The sequence below is a fragment of the Salmo trutta genome, chromosome 14, assembly GCF_901001165.1.
Source record: "Salmo trutta chromosome 14, fSalTru1.1, whole genome shotgun sequence".
Classification (NCBI taxonomy): domain Eukaryota; kingdom Metazoa; phylum Chordata; class Actinopteri; order Salmoniformes; family Salmonidae; genus Salmo; species Salmo trutta.
The window spans coordinates 79,918,751-79,936,050 of NC_042970.1; the positions used below are offsets into that span (position 1 = coordinate 79,918,751).

Genomic DNA, 17,300 nt, shown 5'->3' on the forward strand with positions numbered 1-17,300 from the left:
TCGTAAGTAAGCATTTCACTGTAAAGTCTACACTTGTTGTATTCGGCACATGTGACCAATAAAATCAGATTTGAATTGATTTGACACAAGAGACAGACAGATACAGTAGGTCTCTACATAGCGTGTTTATCGTTTGAACAGGTACTGCCACCTAGTGGATAAAATAGGTTACAACAGCTAAACCGACTTCAATGGGCCTACTACTCTGACCTCAAATCAAATCAAATTCTATTTTTAACATGTGCCGTATACAACTGGTATAAAATTTACCGTGAAATACTTGGTTACAAGCCTTTCTCAACTATGCATATTAAAAACATTAAAAAAAGTATAATAGAATAGCAACACAAGACATAAAATCCACAAGAATGGAGCGATATACAGAGAGTACCAATACCTCCCTCCCTGGCTCCTCCCTTCTCTTACGTGGTGGACCAATTAAAACACCTGATGTGCTTCATCTAAGCGGGTAAGGAAGTCAACGTTTTATTTGATTTATTAAACCAGGGAGACACACTGAGACCTAGGACTCATTCACAAGCGTGCCCTGGGAACAACAGTCACATCAGCACACACACAATTATATACAAAATACACAAAATACACAAAATATACACAATATACACATAAAATATACACATTAGCCATTATAATCAAATAAAACAAACACATTCATCACTATAAAAATCCTTAACCAATTTCCTAAATTGACCCAGAGACACCAAATGATCCAAACAAAGTCCTGAAACTCTACATTTCAACAAAGATGTTTAGTATGTTGGCAGCTTGTGGAGTAGGGCTTTATAAACAAAAAGACAGTAATGAGGTGATCTACATGTCTTTAAAAGAGGTCCCAGACAACTTGGTAAAGGATGCAGTGATGAGTATTAAAACTGTTAGATGTAATAAATGAAGGGCGCTGTGATAAACACAATCAAGAGATTTTAGAGAAGAGTCAGTTGTACTTCAGGAGATGGTATCACCATGGTCAAGAACAGGTAGAAAAGTTGATTCTACGATTGGCTTCCTGCTAGCCAGAGAAAAACAAGCTCTGCTTCTATATAGGAAACCCACTTTACACTGCCAAAATCCCATTTAATCATGTAGTTTACTAATAAAATAAAACTGTCCATATCCTGCATGTGCTTTCTCACATGCTCACCAATTTCACTTGTTTTATTTGTTGTTGTTTATATAGCACAGTCCTAGCCTACCTCAAACCAGCTATATCCCCTCATGTTGAAGGGGTATTTTTCACCCATTAATTTGACTTGATATGATCTAGGTGTGGATCAGCTCATTACACAGGTCGTCATTGTTATCATATTCCAGCCATGACTGGCTACAGTTTACATTTGTTTAGATCTAAACACTACTTTGGATTAGGATCCATAGGCATAGACTCCATAGGGTCCAAACTGTCTCCTTAAATTACCATAGACTCCATAGGGTCCAAACTGCCTCCTTAAATTTCCATAGGGTTCAAATTGTTCCTTAAGTTACCATAGACTCCATAGGGTCCAAACTGCCTCCTTAAGTTACCATAGACTCCATAGGGTCCAAACTGCCTCCTTAAATTTCCATAGGGTTCAAACTGTTCCTTAAGTTACCATAGACTCCATAGGGTTCAAACTGCCTCCTTAAATTGCCATAGGGTCCAAACTGCCTCCTTAAATTACCATTGACTCCATAGGGTCCAAACTGTCTTCTTAAATTACCATAGACTCCATAGGGTCCAAACTGCCTCCTTAAATTTCCATAGGGTTCAAACTGTTCCTTAAGTTACCATAGACTCCATAGGGTTCAAACTGCCTCCTTAAATTGCCATAGGGTCCAAACTGCCTCCTTAAATTACCATTGACTCCATAGAGTCCAAACTGCCTCCTTAAATTACCATAGACTCCATAGGGTCCAAACTGTCTCCTTAAATTACCATAGACTCCATAGGGTTCAAACTGTCTCCTTAAATTACCATAGACTCCATAGGGTCCAAACTGACTCCTTAAATTATCAGAGCTATTAGCTTAAGATCCCTTTCCCTGTCTTACTTCAGCAGAGTGCATTCAAGATAAGTCTTACTTCAGCAGAGTGCATTCAAGATAAGTCTTACTTCAACATAGTGCATTCAAGATAAGTCTTACCTCAGCAGAGTGCATTCAAGATAAGTCTTACATCAGCAGAGTGCATTCAAGATAAGTCTTACCTCAGCAGAGTGCATTCAAGATAAGTCTTACCTCAGCAGAGTGCATTCAAGATATCAACTGAAAAGTAGAACTCCTGTGACTAGGAGTCAAGTGGTAGAATGTGTCTGAGTCTGACCAGCTCCCTCCTCAGTAATACCATCGATGCTTCCTCCGCTCTCAATACTTTCCAATCTGCTTCAACTCCTAGAGCCTCCCATCCTGACTTTCTGATGTTTTAATTGTCCTTGTTCACTTGTATGGGAGGTGTACTGTAATTCAGCTTTTTAGCTGCCAAGTAGCGCCTACATGTAACAATAATAATGAACCAGTACTGTTACTACTAACTGGACCCACCTCATCCACTAGGTGGTGGTGTTGACTAAGCCAATAGAGGTAACTATACTTTTAACCGTTTCCCCTTTTATCTGTGGTAATAGTGTCTCGCTGTTATTGTAATATGAATGTATCCACTCTCAAATCCCCATATATTACATGGTCATTGACTTCTAAGGGTTTCTAGTTATTGCTAAATATTGTCAGATAAAAATGCCCATGAAGATATTGTAACCTTTCAGTCAGGTAAGTCATTGAGAAAGTGTGGCCAGTTTCAAAACTTCATTTTTAAGCTTTATTAGTAAACCCAAAACTCCCAAGTATTACAAAAGTTATATGTATAAGCAGTGGTGGAAAAAGTACTTAATTGTCATATTTGAGTAAAAGTTGAAATATCTTAATAGAAAATTATTCAAGTAAAAGTGAAAGTCACCCAGTAAAATACTACTTGAGTAAAAGTCTAAAAGTACTTGGTTTTAAATATACTTCAGTATCAAAAGAAAATGTAATTGATCAAATATTCTTAAGTATCAAAAGTAAAAGTATGAATAATTTCAAACTCCTTATATTAAGCAAAACAGGCGGCACCATTTTTTTGTAAACTCAGTCATCGTTTACAAAGGAATCATGTGTGTTTAGTGAGTCCGCCAGATCAGAAGCAGTAAGATGACCAGGGATGTTCTCTTGATAGGTGTGTGAATTGATCCATTTTCCTATCCTGCTAAGCATTCAAAATGTAACGAATATTTTTGGTTGTCAGGTAAAATGTATGGAGTAGAAAGTACATTATGTTCTTTAGGAATATAGTGAAGTAAAACTAGTCAAAAATATAAATAGTAAAGTACAGATACCCCAAAAACCTACTTAAGTAGTACTTTCAAGTATTTTTACTTAAGAACTTTACACCACTGGGTGTAAGGTCAGATAGCTCAAGTTTGAAGGAAAAAACAAGTGAAACAGAATTGTGTCATTTTGACCAAAAGGCATCCATCCTATACAGAGGGTGCTCTCCAAATGGTTACAAATGGCACCCTATTCCCTGTGTAGTGCACTACTTTAGACCAGGGCACATATGGCTCTGGTCAAAACTAGTGCACTACATAGGGAATAGGGTGCCATTTGTGACGCATCCAGAGTGTTGCTGCAATAAAGGATTTAGTTGGTACTGTAACAGCAATGTAAAAAGCCTCAGTGATACACAGAAACACACATACACAGATGTAGGATCTTAAATTGATCACTCTTTTGTTGCTGAGAATTTACCTGCACCACAGGAAATGCAGATGAGCTTTGTGATGTACATAAGTTCACTGAAAGCCCCACCCTAAAACACAAGATTATATGAACAGTATTGCACTTTTATGTAGCCTACTTTTGTCCAGCTTATAGCCTAACCACCGATCCAGCAATATTATGGACAAAACGTTTCAATCCTGTTACTACAGGATTATTTTGCTGTGACAATATAGATCAAATTACGATCCTACATCTGTAGCCTACACACACACATTATACACACACACATACCAATATGAAACTTCAATGTTCAGCAAACTACAGCGGAGGCTAGCATAATATCAGAATGCTAAGTAAAGCATGTTTACAGTAATAGCAAACACAACATTCTTAAAGCTGAAATCCGCACCGGTGGAAACAGCACCACTGTTCAACCCAGCACATTTGTTCATGTTATTGTTATTGTTTTTGTTATTGTTTTTGTTATTGTTTTGTTGAGGAGCATCAACAACAACAACATTTTTGCAGTACATACTCTGCTGTTATATTGTATGTACAATGATGTACAACGGTGTCCAAGGAGAAAAAACTGTGTTCATTGTTGTTGTAATATCGAAAAAGGATGAGGCAGTTTCACAATGACGGATTCCAGGGTTAAAGGGATACTGCGAGATTCTGGCATTTACAATATCATTTTTACTTCTCTGCGTGCAGTATGAAGGAAGTTAGAGCTAGTTTCGCGAGCCAATGCTAACTAGCGTTAGCGCAATGACAGGAAGTCTACAGGTATGGTAGCATTGAAGGCTAGTTTACACAGTTGTACATTAAGATCGTTCAAGAACATAAAAAGTGGTTACAACTACTTGGTTTGTTCAAAACAATTCAAGACAATTTGTGAGAAACAAACTACTTCATAAAAATATATCTTGTATCCTATAGCATATATGTAGGAACTTACTTTAAAGTGTTACTGTAACAATAATATAAACTCTTGATAGTCTTTAGAAAAGCAGCAGGCACTCCTTACACATTTATAACATATAGACACCATCATCAAACCTGCAGTCAGAGACATATTAACAATTAGGCAGCATCCTAAATGGAATACTATTCCCAATATAGTACACTTATTTTGACCAGGACCGGGGTCCATATAGGGAATAGGGTGCCATTTGGGACTCATATTTACGCTATGCAGAACTGTAATGTAGTCACTGAGAGATCACTGGGATGGGTGACTTGTTGGCACCAATTCCCTCCCTGTTGAACAAAATACACCACAGTTTGAGTTTTTACATTTGTGCATTTTGGTTATTAGCATTGATTGACTAAGAAGCAGTTAATAACATATTATTCATTTATATTGTTGGTCTTGAAAAGTGACAGCAGCACAATCATGGGGGATATATACTGTAGAGGCAGAGAGTAACCGACTGAACAATAAACTGTACGTACTGTCTAGAGATCGGCAGGTAGCCTAGCGGTTATGGTATCTCACATGCAGCCTAGCGGTTATGGTATCTTACATGAAGCCTAGTGGTTATGGTATCTCACAGGTAGCCTAGCGGTTATGGTATCTCACATGCAGCCTAGCGGTTATGGTATCTTACATGTAGCCTAGTGGTTATGGTATCTCACAGGTAGCCTAGCGGTTATGGTATCTCACAGGTAGCCTAGCGGTTATGGTATCTTACATGTAGCCTAGTGGTTATGGTATCTCACAGGTAGCCTAGCGGTTATGGTATCTCACATGCAGCCTAGCGGTTATGGTATCTTACATGTAGCCTAGCGGTTATGGTATCTTACATGTAGCCTAGCGGTTATGGTATCTCACAGGTAGCCTAGCGGTTATGGTATCTCACAGGTAGCCTAGCGGTTATGGTATCTTACATGTAGCCTAGCGGTTATGGTATCTCACAGGTAGCCTAGCGGTTATGGTATCTCACAGGTAGCCTAGCGGTTATGGTATCTCACATGTAGCCTAGCGGTTATGGTATCTTACATGTAGCCTAGCGGTTATGGTATCTTACATGTAGCCTAGCGGTTATGGTATCTCACAGGTAGCCTAGCGGTTATGGTATCTCACAGGTAGCCTAGCGGTTATGGTATCTCACAGGTAGCCTAGCGGTTATGGTATCTCACATGTAGCCTAGCGGTTATGGTATCTCACATGTAGCCTAGCGGTTATGGTATCTCACAGGTAGCCTAGCGGTTATGGTATCTCACAGGTAGCCTAGCGGTTATGCTATTTCACAGGTAGCCTAGCGGTTATGGTATCTCACAGGTAGCCTAGCGGTTATGGTATCTCACAGGTAGCCTAGCGGTTATGGTATCTCACAGGTAGCCTAGCGGTTATGGTATCTCACAGTATCCCTTGTTGAAAGCCGACAAGATGTGCCCATGAGCAAGGCACTTAACCCTAATTTGCTCCAGGGGCGTTGTACTACTATTGCTGACCCTGTAAAACAACACATTACTGCTCCTATCCAGTGTATTTGACAATAAAACATCTTCTACTCACCACCACCACCAGTGGTCTTCCTCCGGTTGTAGTAGAGGAGACCAGCTGCAGCAAAGACCACCCCCAGCACCAGCCCAGACGCCCCGATGGCTATCTTATTTCTCCCAGACTCTGGCAGAGACATGTCTGGGATGAAACGTAGTGAGATGAATGTAGTTATAGTTACAGTTGTTTGAAAAACAACACACATCATTAATAACCCACACTTATCAGAGCTCTTTGCTCACTTATTTCAATCTTTCCTTACTTCATTGCTTCCTTACTTCCTTATTCCCTCCCCTAAAACCATTTCCAGTAACACTCGGTTTGTTTTCTGACTTCCTTGTCCCATTTTTCCTTGTTCCCTTACTTCCTCGTTCCTTTACTTCCTTGTCCCCTTACTTCCTTACCCCAGTGGAGAATCTTTGGTTCAGTGAAGCTGGCATGCTCCACCATGCAGGAGATCTTCTCTCCAGGTGTGGGAGTGTACTCCAGGTAGGAGTGGATCTGGTAGTGCCAGTCGCCATTGGCTAGCTCCTCAGAGGAAGTCATGTTTGAGGTCACTTCCTGTCCATTCCTCAACCAGGTCACCCTGATCTGTTTGGGGTAGAACTTGTAGGCGCTGCAAGTCAACATGGAGGGGTGTCTGTCACTGTGGGGTGTCATGGACCTCAGATGAACGGAGGGCTCAACTGAGAGGGGGAAATAATATCATAAAACAGTATTCTTTTGTTTTCTACTGCTTGCCGTTTTTTCAACGGACAGGTATGTACATGTCCACTAAGGTCGTAACTCTATATACTGGTCAGTTCCCTTTCTAGCTTGGGTGTCAATGTGTTCCACCTATAAGCTTTAGTAAGTGTAATTTTAAACGGGGTCAATTGAGGTGGCTTGTGTTGTGTCAGACTGATACCCAAGCTAGTTCTCTATTATTCCCTCAAAACAAACTCAGTAAGACTCCACCCTGGGATGGTGTGAGTTAGATAAGAACAGCACAGGCAGGTGTCTTTCTGGAAGTTCCCTGACTTGTCAAACCCAAACGTAACTCATGTAATAATAATAATATTGTAAAATGATGATGTGAAATCAATTTTCCCTGAAATATCTTTTGCAAATGTATTTTCTTTTCACCACTGTTCTCCATAGAACTGCTTACCATTGCTGTTCAATCCAGCTTTGTAGGCGAGGGCACCATAATATTTGCAGAAGAAATGAAGTGGAGTTTGAAACGATGCCAGGACCACGGGATCTGCGTTAAATTGCTCAGCCTTATGTTTCCCAGTGGGTGTGTAACCAGTAAATCTATTGAGAGTGCTGTTGTATTCCATAACCTTCACCATGTCTGAAATAGCTCTCCAGATGTACTCCACATCGTGTGGATCTTCCCCTCTGTAATAACAAAGGTCGAGGGTGGTGATAAAGTGTCCATCTGGTGAGAAAAAACATGAATGCATGAAAACCTTTATACTACCACTTATTAGTTATACGTTATTATACAATAATATGCAGTTCTCTTTTATTTGGCTATAAATAATGACTCTTAATATACAGTATATATTTTTACTATTACTTTAAAGGGGCAATCTGCAGTTGCTACATCGATTTATTTAGACTTAAATGATATATACCCATTGATTCTTGGAGAATATAACCTATAAATGCCTCACGAGCTCAGTTCAATAGTCGTACCCCATCAGAATCAGAAATATGAGCTTGTTTTACTACAATGTAAACTTTGTAAATGTAAACAAGCACTGTGCTCATGGGTTGCATGTGCGAGTACCGGCTGACTGTACAGAGATTGTGACAGCCGGTTAAATGGCGTCCCTTGAGAGGGCAAGAACAAGATGTATGTTCTGGAGTAGTGCAGTATTATCATAAGGAGAAGTATACTTGGAATAGGGAGGAGGAGTGGAGGGAAAAACAGAGGCAGAGGAGGTCTAAGAGAGAGAGGAAGAGGGCGAGCTTGAGTTGGTTGAAAATGGCGGGAAAAACGGAGAGGGTTTGTTAAAGAATGGTAGAATGGTAGAATGGTAGAAGAATGGTAGAAAGTGTAAACAGAGTGAGCTGAACGCCGGATCGAAGACAGGAGGAGAAATGGCAGTGAATGAGGGTGAAGGAGGTGGTAGGTGTGGTGAAGTTCTCAGAGCCCCCAGCTTGCAACGAGGGTCAGGATAAAGATGCGTCTGTGACAATAGGAGTAAAGTTGCCTTTTGGCTGATCCATTTGTGGTTTCAGGGTGGGTGAAAACAGAGTTGGGTGCTGTGGAATCGGTGAAGGTAATCAAAAGTGGTCTGGTGATCATTGTTTGTGTTCCTGCTGGTCAGAGGGAGCGGGAACTCCGCGTTAAATGAATGGGGACAAGAGGTGAATTGTTTTGCTCTCAAGGAACGGGTGCCATTGAGAGGAGTGACTACAGGGGTAGCGGTAAAGGTGAAAGTTGAACCAACTGAAAGGGAAGATTCCCGGTGTTTGTGATGCTCGTCGTTTGGTGCGACGCAGACAGGGTGGCGTGAGTGGTGAAACAGAAGAGTCGTTGTCTGTCCTTTTGAGTTTTGATGTTGAGTCTTTGCCTGAAAAAGTGATGTTAGGATATACAGTACCAGACAAAAGTGTGGACACACCTACTCATTCAAGGGTTTTTCTTTATTTTTACTATTTTCTACATTGTAGAATAATCAGTCCCTCCTGGATTTCCCGATTCTGCGATCGCATAATTCAATGCAAAATCAACCAATCAGCGCATATTATGCGAGAGCTCGAAATTTTGACCAATCCCCGCACTTTTAGCGCATTAAAGGGTCCAATCAAAAGCGGGTTCGTAATTTTGACCAATTACTGCACTGTTACTGTGGAAAACGGCCCGATCCAACCACACGTCAACAAAGTTTTTCCACCCTGGCCTGTCAGAGTATTCACGTGTGAAGATGATGGGTGATTGTTGATGCCTACAATGAACAGAAATCAATCTCATTTGCCAACAAAAATAACAGCTAACGACCGTGCAAAACAATTTCCAAATGTTTTTGGAAACTAAAGAAAGTTGACAATCAACAGTCACTTCAAATCAGCAAAGCACATGAGAATGTCAGAACAGTTCCCACAGCAGCGGCAGATCACCATGACTGAAGTGGTACATTTACATTTATGTCATTTAGCAGACGCTCTTATCCAGAGCAACTTACAAATTGGTAGCAGGGAAGACTGTGGTAAGCGCTGAAAGAATCAAGGTGAGTGGCGTTTTAATCAAACTTTTACTCCTCTAACCTTGTCTTTAGTAGGGTGGTCGGCACTCTGCTCTCCCCAGTCTGTCTATGTTACTCCTCTAACCTTGTCCTGAGTAGAGTGGTCGGCACTCTGCTCTCCCCAGTCTGTCTATGTTACTCCTCTAACCTTGTCCTGAGTAGGGTGGTCGGCACTCTGCTCTCCCCAGTCTGTCTATGTTACTCCTCTAACCTTGTCCTGAGTAGGGTGGTCGGCACTCTGCTCTCCCCAGTCTGTCTATGTTACTCCTCTAACCTTGTCCTGAGTAGGGTGGTCGGCACTCTGCTCTCCCCAGTCTGTCTATGTTACTCCTCTAACCTTGTCCTGAGTAGGGTGGTCGGCACTCTGCTCTCCCCAGTCTGTCTATGTTACTCCTCTAACCTTGTCCTGAGTAGAGTGGTCGGCACTCTGCTCTCCCCAGTCTGTCTATGTTACTCCTCTAACCTTGTCCTGAGTAGGGTGGTCGGCACTCTGCTCTCCCCAGTCTGTCTATGTTACTCCTCTAACCTTGTCCTGAGTAGGGTGGTCGGCACTCTGCTCTCCCCAGTCTGTCTATGTTACTCCTCTAACCTTGTCCTGAGTAGGGTGGTCGGCACTCTGCTCTCCCCAGTCTGTCTATGTTACTCCTCTAACCTTGTCCTGAGTAGGGTGGTCGGCACTCTGCTCTCCCCAGTCTGTCTATGTTACTCCTCTAACCTTGTCCTGAGTAGAGTGGTCGGCACTCTGCTCTCCCCAGTCTGTCTATGTTACTCCTCTAACCTTGTCCTGAGTAGGGTGGTCGGCACTCTGCTCTCCCCAGTCTGTCTATGTTACTCCTCTAACCTTGTCCTGAGTAGGGTGGTCGGCACTCTGCTCTCCCCAGTCTGTCTATGTTACTCCTCTAACCTTGTCCTGAGTAGAGTGGTCGGCACTCTGCTCTCCCCAGTCTGTCTATGTTACTCCTCTAACCTTGTCCTGAGTAGGGTGGTCGGCACTCTGCTCTCCCCAGTCTGTCTATGTTACTCCTCTAACCTTGTCCTGAGTAGAGTGGTCGGCACTCTGCTCTCCCCAGTCTGTCTATGTTACTCCTCTAACCTTGTCCTGAGTAGGGTGGTCGGCACTCTGCTCTCCCCAGTCTGTCTATGTTACTCCTCTAACCTTGTCCTGAGTAGGGTGGTCGGCACTTTGCTCTCCCCAGTCTGTCTATGTTACTCCTCTAACCTTGTCCTGAGTAGGGTGGTCGGCACTCTGCTCTCCCCAGTCTGTCTATGTTACTCCTCTAACCTTGTCCTGAGTAGGGTGGTCGGCACTCTGCTCTCCCCAGTCTGTCTATGTTACTCCTCTAACCTTGTCCTGAGTAGGGTGGTCGGCACTCTGCTCTCCCCAGTCTGTCTATGTTACTCCTCTAACCTTGGCTTTAGTAGGGTGTTCGACACTCTGCTCTCCCCAGTCTGTCTATGTTACTCCTCTAACCTTGGCTTTAGTAGGGTGGTCGGCACTCTGCTCTCCCCAGTCTGTCTATGTTACTCCTCTAACCTTGTCCTGAGTAGGGTGGTCGGCACTCTGCTCTCCCCAGTCTGTCTATGTTACTCCTCTAACCTTGGCTTTAGTAGGGTGGTCAGCACTCTGCTCTCCCCAGTCTGTCTATGGAGAGCGCTGCTCAAAGCACTGAGTGTAATTTATCAGCTTTGCCATTTTAAACTCTCTGTAAAACTTAATATGGATCACGAAAGCACAATCTTTCAGGATTTTTTAGAAATGGAATAGTACATATGTCACGTCCTGACCATAGAAAGCTGTTATTATCTATGGTAGAGTAGGTCAGGGCGTGACAGTTTTTTTTTCTAGTTTAGATTTTCTATGTTGTGTTGTTCTAGTTTTGATTTCTATGTTGGGCTTTGTTTGGGATGATCTCCAATTAGAGGCAGCTGGTCATCGTTGTCTCTAATTGGAGATCATACTTAAGTAGGTGTTTGTCCCACCTGGGTTTGTGGGAGATTCATTTTGAGTAAGTGTCTTAAGTCGTCGTCACGGTTTGTTGTTTTGTTCGTTCAGTTTATTTTGTATGTATCGCATAGTTTCAGAGTTCAATAAAATATGTGGACCAATAATCACGCTGCACTTTGATCTGCTTCATCCTACGACAACCGTGACAGAATCTCCCACCACCAAAGGACCAAGCAGCGTGCCCAGGAGAAACAGGAATGGACCTGTGAGGAAATTCTGGACGAGAAAGGACCCTGGAGTCAGGTTGGGGAGTATCGCCATCCTAAAGAGGAAATTGAAGCAGCGAAAGCGGAGCGGCGATATTACGAGGCACTATACCAACCACGAGGCAAGTGCGAGAGGCAGCCCCAAAACAATTTGGGGGGGGGGGCACACGGGGAGATTGGCGGAGTCAGGTTGGAGACCTGAGCCAACTCCCCGTGCTTACCGTGGGGAGCGAGTGACTAAGCAAGCACCGTGCTATGCGGTGATGCTTCATAGCCCGGTGCGATCTGTGCCTGCGCCCCGCATTTGCCGTGCTTACCGTGGAGAGCCGAGGGGTGAACTAGAGCCAGTCAGGGAGTCGAGTGAGGAGCTCGACGCAAGATTCCAGAGAGAGGTGCTGGCGTTGAGAGCGCTGCGGAGCGGGCGTGCTGAGGAGCGTGACATCAGTCCGGTGCGTCCTGTGCTACCTTCCCACACTCACCCTGAGGTGTGCGTCATCAGCCCGGTTCCACCTGTACCGGTCCCACGCATCAGGCCTCTAGTGCGCCTCCACAGCCCAGTATGCCCTGTGCCTGCTCCCCGCACTCGCCCTGAGGTGCGTGTTACCTGTCTGGCGCCACCTGTGCCAGCCCCACACATCAGGCCTCCAGTGCGCATTACCAGTCCAGAGATTCCGGCGACAGTTCCCAGTCCAGAGCTTCCGGCGACAGTTCCCAGTCCAGAGCTTCCGGCGACAGTTCCCAGTCCGGAGTTTCCGGCGACAGTTCCCAGTCCAGAGGTGCCGGCGACAGTTCCCAGTCCGGAGCTTCCGGCGACAGTTCCCAGTCCGGAGGTTCCGGCGACAGTTCCCAGTCCGGAGGTTCCGGCGACAGTTCCCAGTCCAGAGCTTCCAGCGACGTTTTACAGTCCGGAACCTCCTGAGACGGCCCGCAGTCCGGAACCTCCTGGGACGGCCCGCAGTCCGGAACCTCCTGGGACGGCCCGCAGTCCGGAGCCTCCTGAGAGGGCCCGCAGTCCGGAGCCTCCTGAGAGGGCCCGCAGTCCGGAGCCTCCTCAGAGGGCCCGCAGTCCGGAGCCTCCTGAGAGGGCCCGCAGTCCGGAGCCTCCTGAGGGCCCGCAGTCCGGAGCCTCCTGAGACGTCCTCCTTCGGCGACGATCCACGGTCCGGTGACACAAAAGCGGAGGGGTCAGCGGGCCGTCTCCTCTGGAGCCGCCTCCTCTGCTGGAGGATCCGCGGGATAAGAAGGTTCTTTGTACTGCACCAGAGACGCCATAGACATTAGTCACCCACCCTAACCCTCCCTTTTTTTGGTTGTTTTTGTTGTTGTTTAGGTGCGTTCGGAGTCTGCACCTTTGGGGGGGTACTGTCACGTCCTGACCATAGAAAGCTGTTATTTTCTATGGTAGAGTAGGTCAGGGCGTGACAGGTTTTTCTTTCTAGTTTAGATTTTCTATGTTGTGCTTTGTTTGGGATGATCTCCAATTAGAGGCAGCTGGTCATCGTTGTCTCTAATTGGAGATCATACGTAAGTAGGTGTTTGTCCCACCTGGGTTTGTGGGAGATTCATTTTGAGTAAGTGTCTGTTAACTCTTCGTCACGGTTTGTTTTGTTCGTTCAGTTTATTTTGTATGTATCGCATAGTTTCACAGTTCAATAAAATATGTGGAATGATAATCACGCTTCACTTTGGTCCGCTTCATCCTACAACAGCCGTGACAACATATCAACCACAATACTCTATTTTTACGTTTTCTGTTCTTTATCTCCCTTACAACCCTTTCAGAAAAAAATCACAATCTCAAGTATTTTGAAGACAACTTATTAGAAAGAAATATCGATCCTCAAATTGAAAGCGATTGATCAGCTTTGAATCTATTTGTTGTTGTTTTTTAGAGAGAGAGAGAAAGAGAGTGAGTAGGAATCGGAGGTGCATCTCGTGTTGATAGCAAGCCCCAAGCCTGATGGAGAGCTGTGTGAGTGAATGTGTGAGTGGATTATGACAGAGCTGTTTGTTCAGGAAAATAAACACAATTGAGCACTTTAGATATTTCTAATTGTTTGTGTTTTATGTATTCGGTTTAAAATCGTCTTAAAACTGAGCACATATTACTTTTTATTACTTTATGAAATTAACGTGAAAAAAACATTGCAAAATGTATCGCAGAATTTCACAAAAGCTACTGCAAAATCAAGCATTTTTGGCTGCAGAAATCACACAAAAATCCTGGAGGGACTGAATAATAGTGAAGACATCAAAATTATGAAATAACACATATGGAATCATGTAGTAACCCCCAAAAAGTGTGAAACAAATCCAAATATATTTTATATTTGAGATTCTTCAAAGTAGCCACCCTTTGGCTTCATGACAGCTTTGCACATTCTTGGCATTCTCTCAACCAGCTTCATGAGGAATGCTTTTCCAACAGTCTTGAAGGAGTTTCCACATATGCTGAGCCAAGGCCGTGGCCATGGAGTCAACATTAGGGGGGACCAAATCTGCCGGGTCTCCCCCAGAAACAAATCTACATTTTAAAACTAATTTCCTGTCATTCTAAAATATAAAAAAATTCACTAACACATGGGATTAACTTTTTATTTATTTTTTACAATAATGTTTAATAGTGTATTGTATTACATTGCTCTGTTTTTTATTTTTTATTTTTTCCCTTTTCTTGTTTCATTGTTTGTAATGGCAGAAATTAGGGATTAATAAAGTACAACCATAATCATATAAACAGAAATCTATGCATTGTTATATGAAGACAAGTCCAGATATGGTGGTCAAGGTTTAGCAAATTGTAGTTTTTATTTACAAGTAAACTTGTGTGGGCAGCAAGGGTGTTTGCTCTGCTCTGCCTTCCTCTCCTCTTGTCCTATCTTCTCCTCTCCAGCCCTCTCTCCTTCGGTTCTATATTCTCCTCTCCTCTCCAGTCATCTCCTCTCCCCTTCTCTCCAGTCATCTCTTCTCCTTTCCTCTGCTCTCCTATCCTCTCATCTCCTTTCCTCTGCTATCCTCTCATCTCCTCTCCAGTCAATGACATGTGTTTTGATTTACTTGCCATTCTTCAAGCAAAGGATCTGAAGGCCTTTTTATACTTATCGTTGACACTGATAAAAGACTAGCATATTCCTTCAAGGTCCAGTCTGTCCAGTTTCTCCTGGTGCACATGGCCACATAATTCAGCCTTGTTTGACTCATCGATGATCTAAGTTATGTCTCAAGCCTCCTCAGGGCACTAAAACTCTTCTCAGCCTCTACAGAGGAGGCAGGGACGACCAGCAGAAGCCTTACTAAAGCTTCCACCTGACTGAAGAGACCTCTCACCTCTGGCAACATTTCCTGGATAACGCTAGCAACATCTGAGCTCGTTTGATATGTGTTATTACCCCCAAACATGGCCAGCTGCACCTGCAGAAGTCTTGAATTCAATTCAGGATACTCGTCTACCACCTTGTCCATGTCTCCGCATAGCAGCACATTTTCAAGCTGCTGCAGCTTGTAAAATCCAGCTTGATCAAACCTCTCTATGAATTGAGTATTCACTGTGTCCAAGGCGTTGTAGAATTGGGCTCTGTGCAAAGACTGGGCATCCGTCCTGCATGCTTGTTTTAACATGGTCCACAGCCTCCTACATGCCTGAAACGGTCTGTTTCCTAAGTTGCAGGGAGGAGTTCAGGCAATACAAATCTCCCAATCGGGTCTTCAGCCATTACAAGGCCGAACTTGCCAGATTGATTAAAGGCCCCCCCCCCCACCCCCCCAATTCATGCACCAGACCCATTGAATCTCTTATTGGTGGAGAGGCTACACAGGCAGCCTGCATAACTAAGTTCACACAGTGTAGACCACAGTGACAATACATATCCAGCGGGTTGTTCTTTCCTTAAAATGGCTTGTACCCCCTGCAATCGTCCAGCCATGTTTGCGTCACCGTCATAGGTTTGTCCTGGAAGTTGGGAAAGGAGGAAGGCCTAGACGCATCATCACATCACATGCCATCTGGGCTATATTTTGCCCTGTCGTTGATGACACTTCGTAGAGTCCCAGGAATTCTTCCTTTGGCTGTAGATCTGAATCTACAGAGTCAAACATATTGACTCCTGATCAACTCCTGATATATCCTGGGTGGATTCAAACATATTGACTCCTGATCAACTCCTGATATATCCTGGGTGCCATTAATGATAACTGCGAACTGGACCACTGGCATTGATGTTACTTCCGACACAATTTCTTTGAAGATTGTATTGCCCACCAGATTCAAAATGTTGTTTTGCATTTGGGGACTGGTAAAATCAAAGTGACCTTTCAGCCAGGGGGTCAGCTCTGCATCGCCCTCTGCCTTGTACTTTAGAAGCTGGCTGAAATTCCCACTCTCTTTATCAACGCCTCGAAAAGCCTGACCTTGCCGCGCCAAGAACTTCACACCCCCAACAATCTTCATAAGATTTCTCCTCGCTTGTTGCTGCTGTCTTTAAAGCTCACGTGAAAGTTGCACATTAAAAGGCTTTGGCTCCTGAATCCGAGTCATCACAGCTCATTTGTGACACTGGCTGTCTTTATGCACACTAAATTTCTCCATATATATATATTAAATTTAGAGGAATATCTCAGCTTAAATTAACATTAGGATTAGACTGTTGTGATGTCATTATTCGGTCTTAACCATCAATATTTGCTCCTTTTCTCACTCACCTCCATGTCACCTGCTCTCCCTGCCCTGTCAGCATCCTCATGCTCTCTCTCTCTCTGCCCTGTCAGCATCCTCATGCTCTCTCTCTCCCTGCCCTGTCAGCATCCTCATGCTCTCTCTCTCCCTGCCCTGTCAGCATCCTCATGCTCTCTCTTTCCCTGTCCTGTCAGCATCCTCATGCTCTCTCTCTCCCTGTCCTGTCAGCATCCTCATGCTCTCTGTCAGCATCCTCATGCTCTCTCTCCCACTGCCCTGTCAGCATCCTCATGCTCTCTCTCTCCCTGCCCTGTCAGCATCCTCATGCTCTCTCGCTCCCTGTCCTGTCAGCATCCTCATGCTCTCTCTCTCTGCCCTGTCAGCATCCTCATGCTCTCTCTCTCCCTGTCCTGTCAGCATCCTCATGCTCTCTCTCTCCCTGTCCTGTCAGCATCCTCATGCTCTCTCTCTCCCTGCCCTGTCAGCATCCTCATGCTCTCTCTCTCCCTGTCCTGTCAGCATTCTCATGCTCTCTCTCTCCCTGCCCTGTCAGCATCCTCATGCTCTCTCGCTCCCTGTCCTGTCAGCATCCTCATGCTCTCTCTCTCTGCCCTGTCAGCATCCTCATGCTCTCTCTCTCCCTGCCCTGTCAGCATCCTCATGCTCTCTCTCTCCCTGCCCTGTCAGCATCCTCATGCTCTCTCTCTCCCTGTCCTGTCAGCATCCTCATGCTCTCTCTCTCCCTGTCCTGTCAGCATCCTCATGCTCTCTGTCAGCATCCTCATGCTCTCTCTCCCACTGCCCTGTCAGCATCCTCATGCTCTCTCTCTCCCTGCCCTGTCAGCATCCTCATGCTCTCTCGCTCCCTGTCCTGTCAGCATCCTCATGCTCTCTCTCTCTGCCCTGTCAGCATCCTCATG

The 17,300-nt window shown here is 44.4% G+C and overlaps 1 protein-coding gene across 1 annotated transcript in view; it reads right to left on the reverse strand.

Moving 5' to 3' along the window:
• Positions 1–3,388: 3,388 nt before the first annotated feature.
• LOC115147539 (rano class II histocompatibility antigen, A beta chain-like) overlaps positions 3,389–17,300 on the reverse strand; it is a 35,696-nt gene continuing 21,784 nt past the window's right edge. Inside the window, exons 2-5 of the mRNA XM_029689770.1 lie at positions 7,409–7,681; positions 6,663–6,944; positions 6,274–6,399; positions 3,389–5,012 (exon numbers count right to left, since the gene is read on the reverse strand). Coding sequence (XP_029545630.1) covers positions 4,975–5,012; positions 6,274–6,399; positions 6,663–6,944; positions 7,409–7,681 — 719 coding nt within the window. The 3' untranslated portion in view covers positions 3,389–4,974. The remainder of the gene's footprint in view (positions 5,013–6,273; positions 6,400–6,662; positions 6,945–7,408; positions 7,682–17,300) is intronic.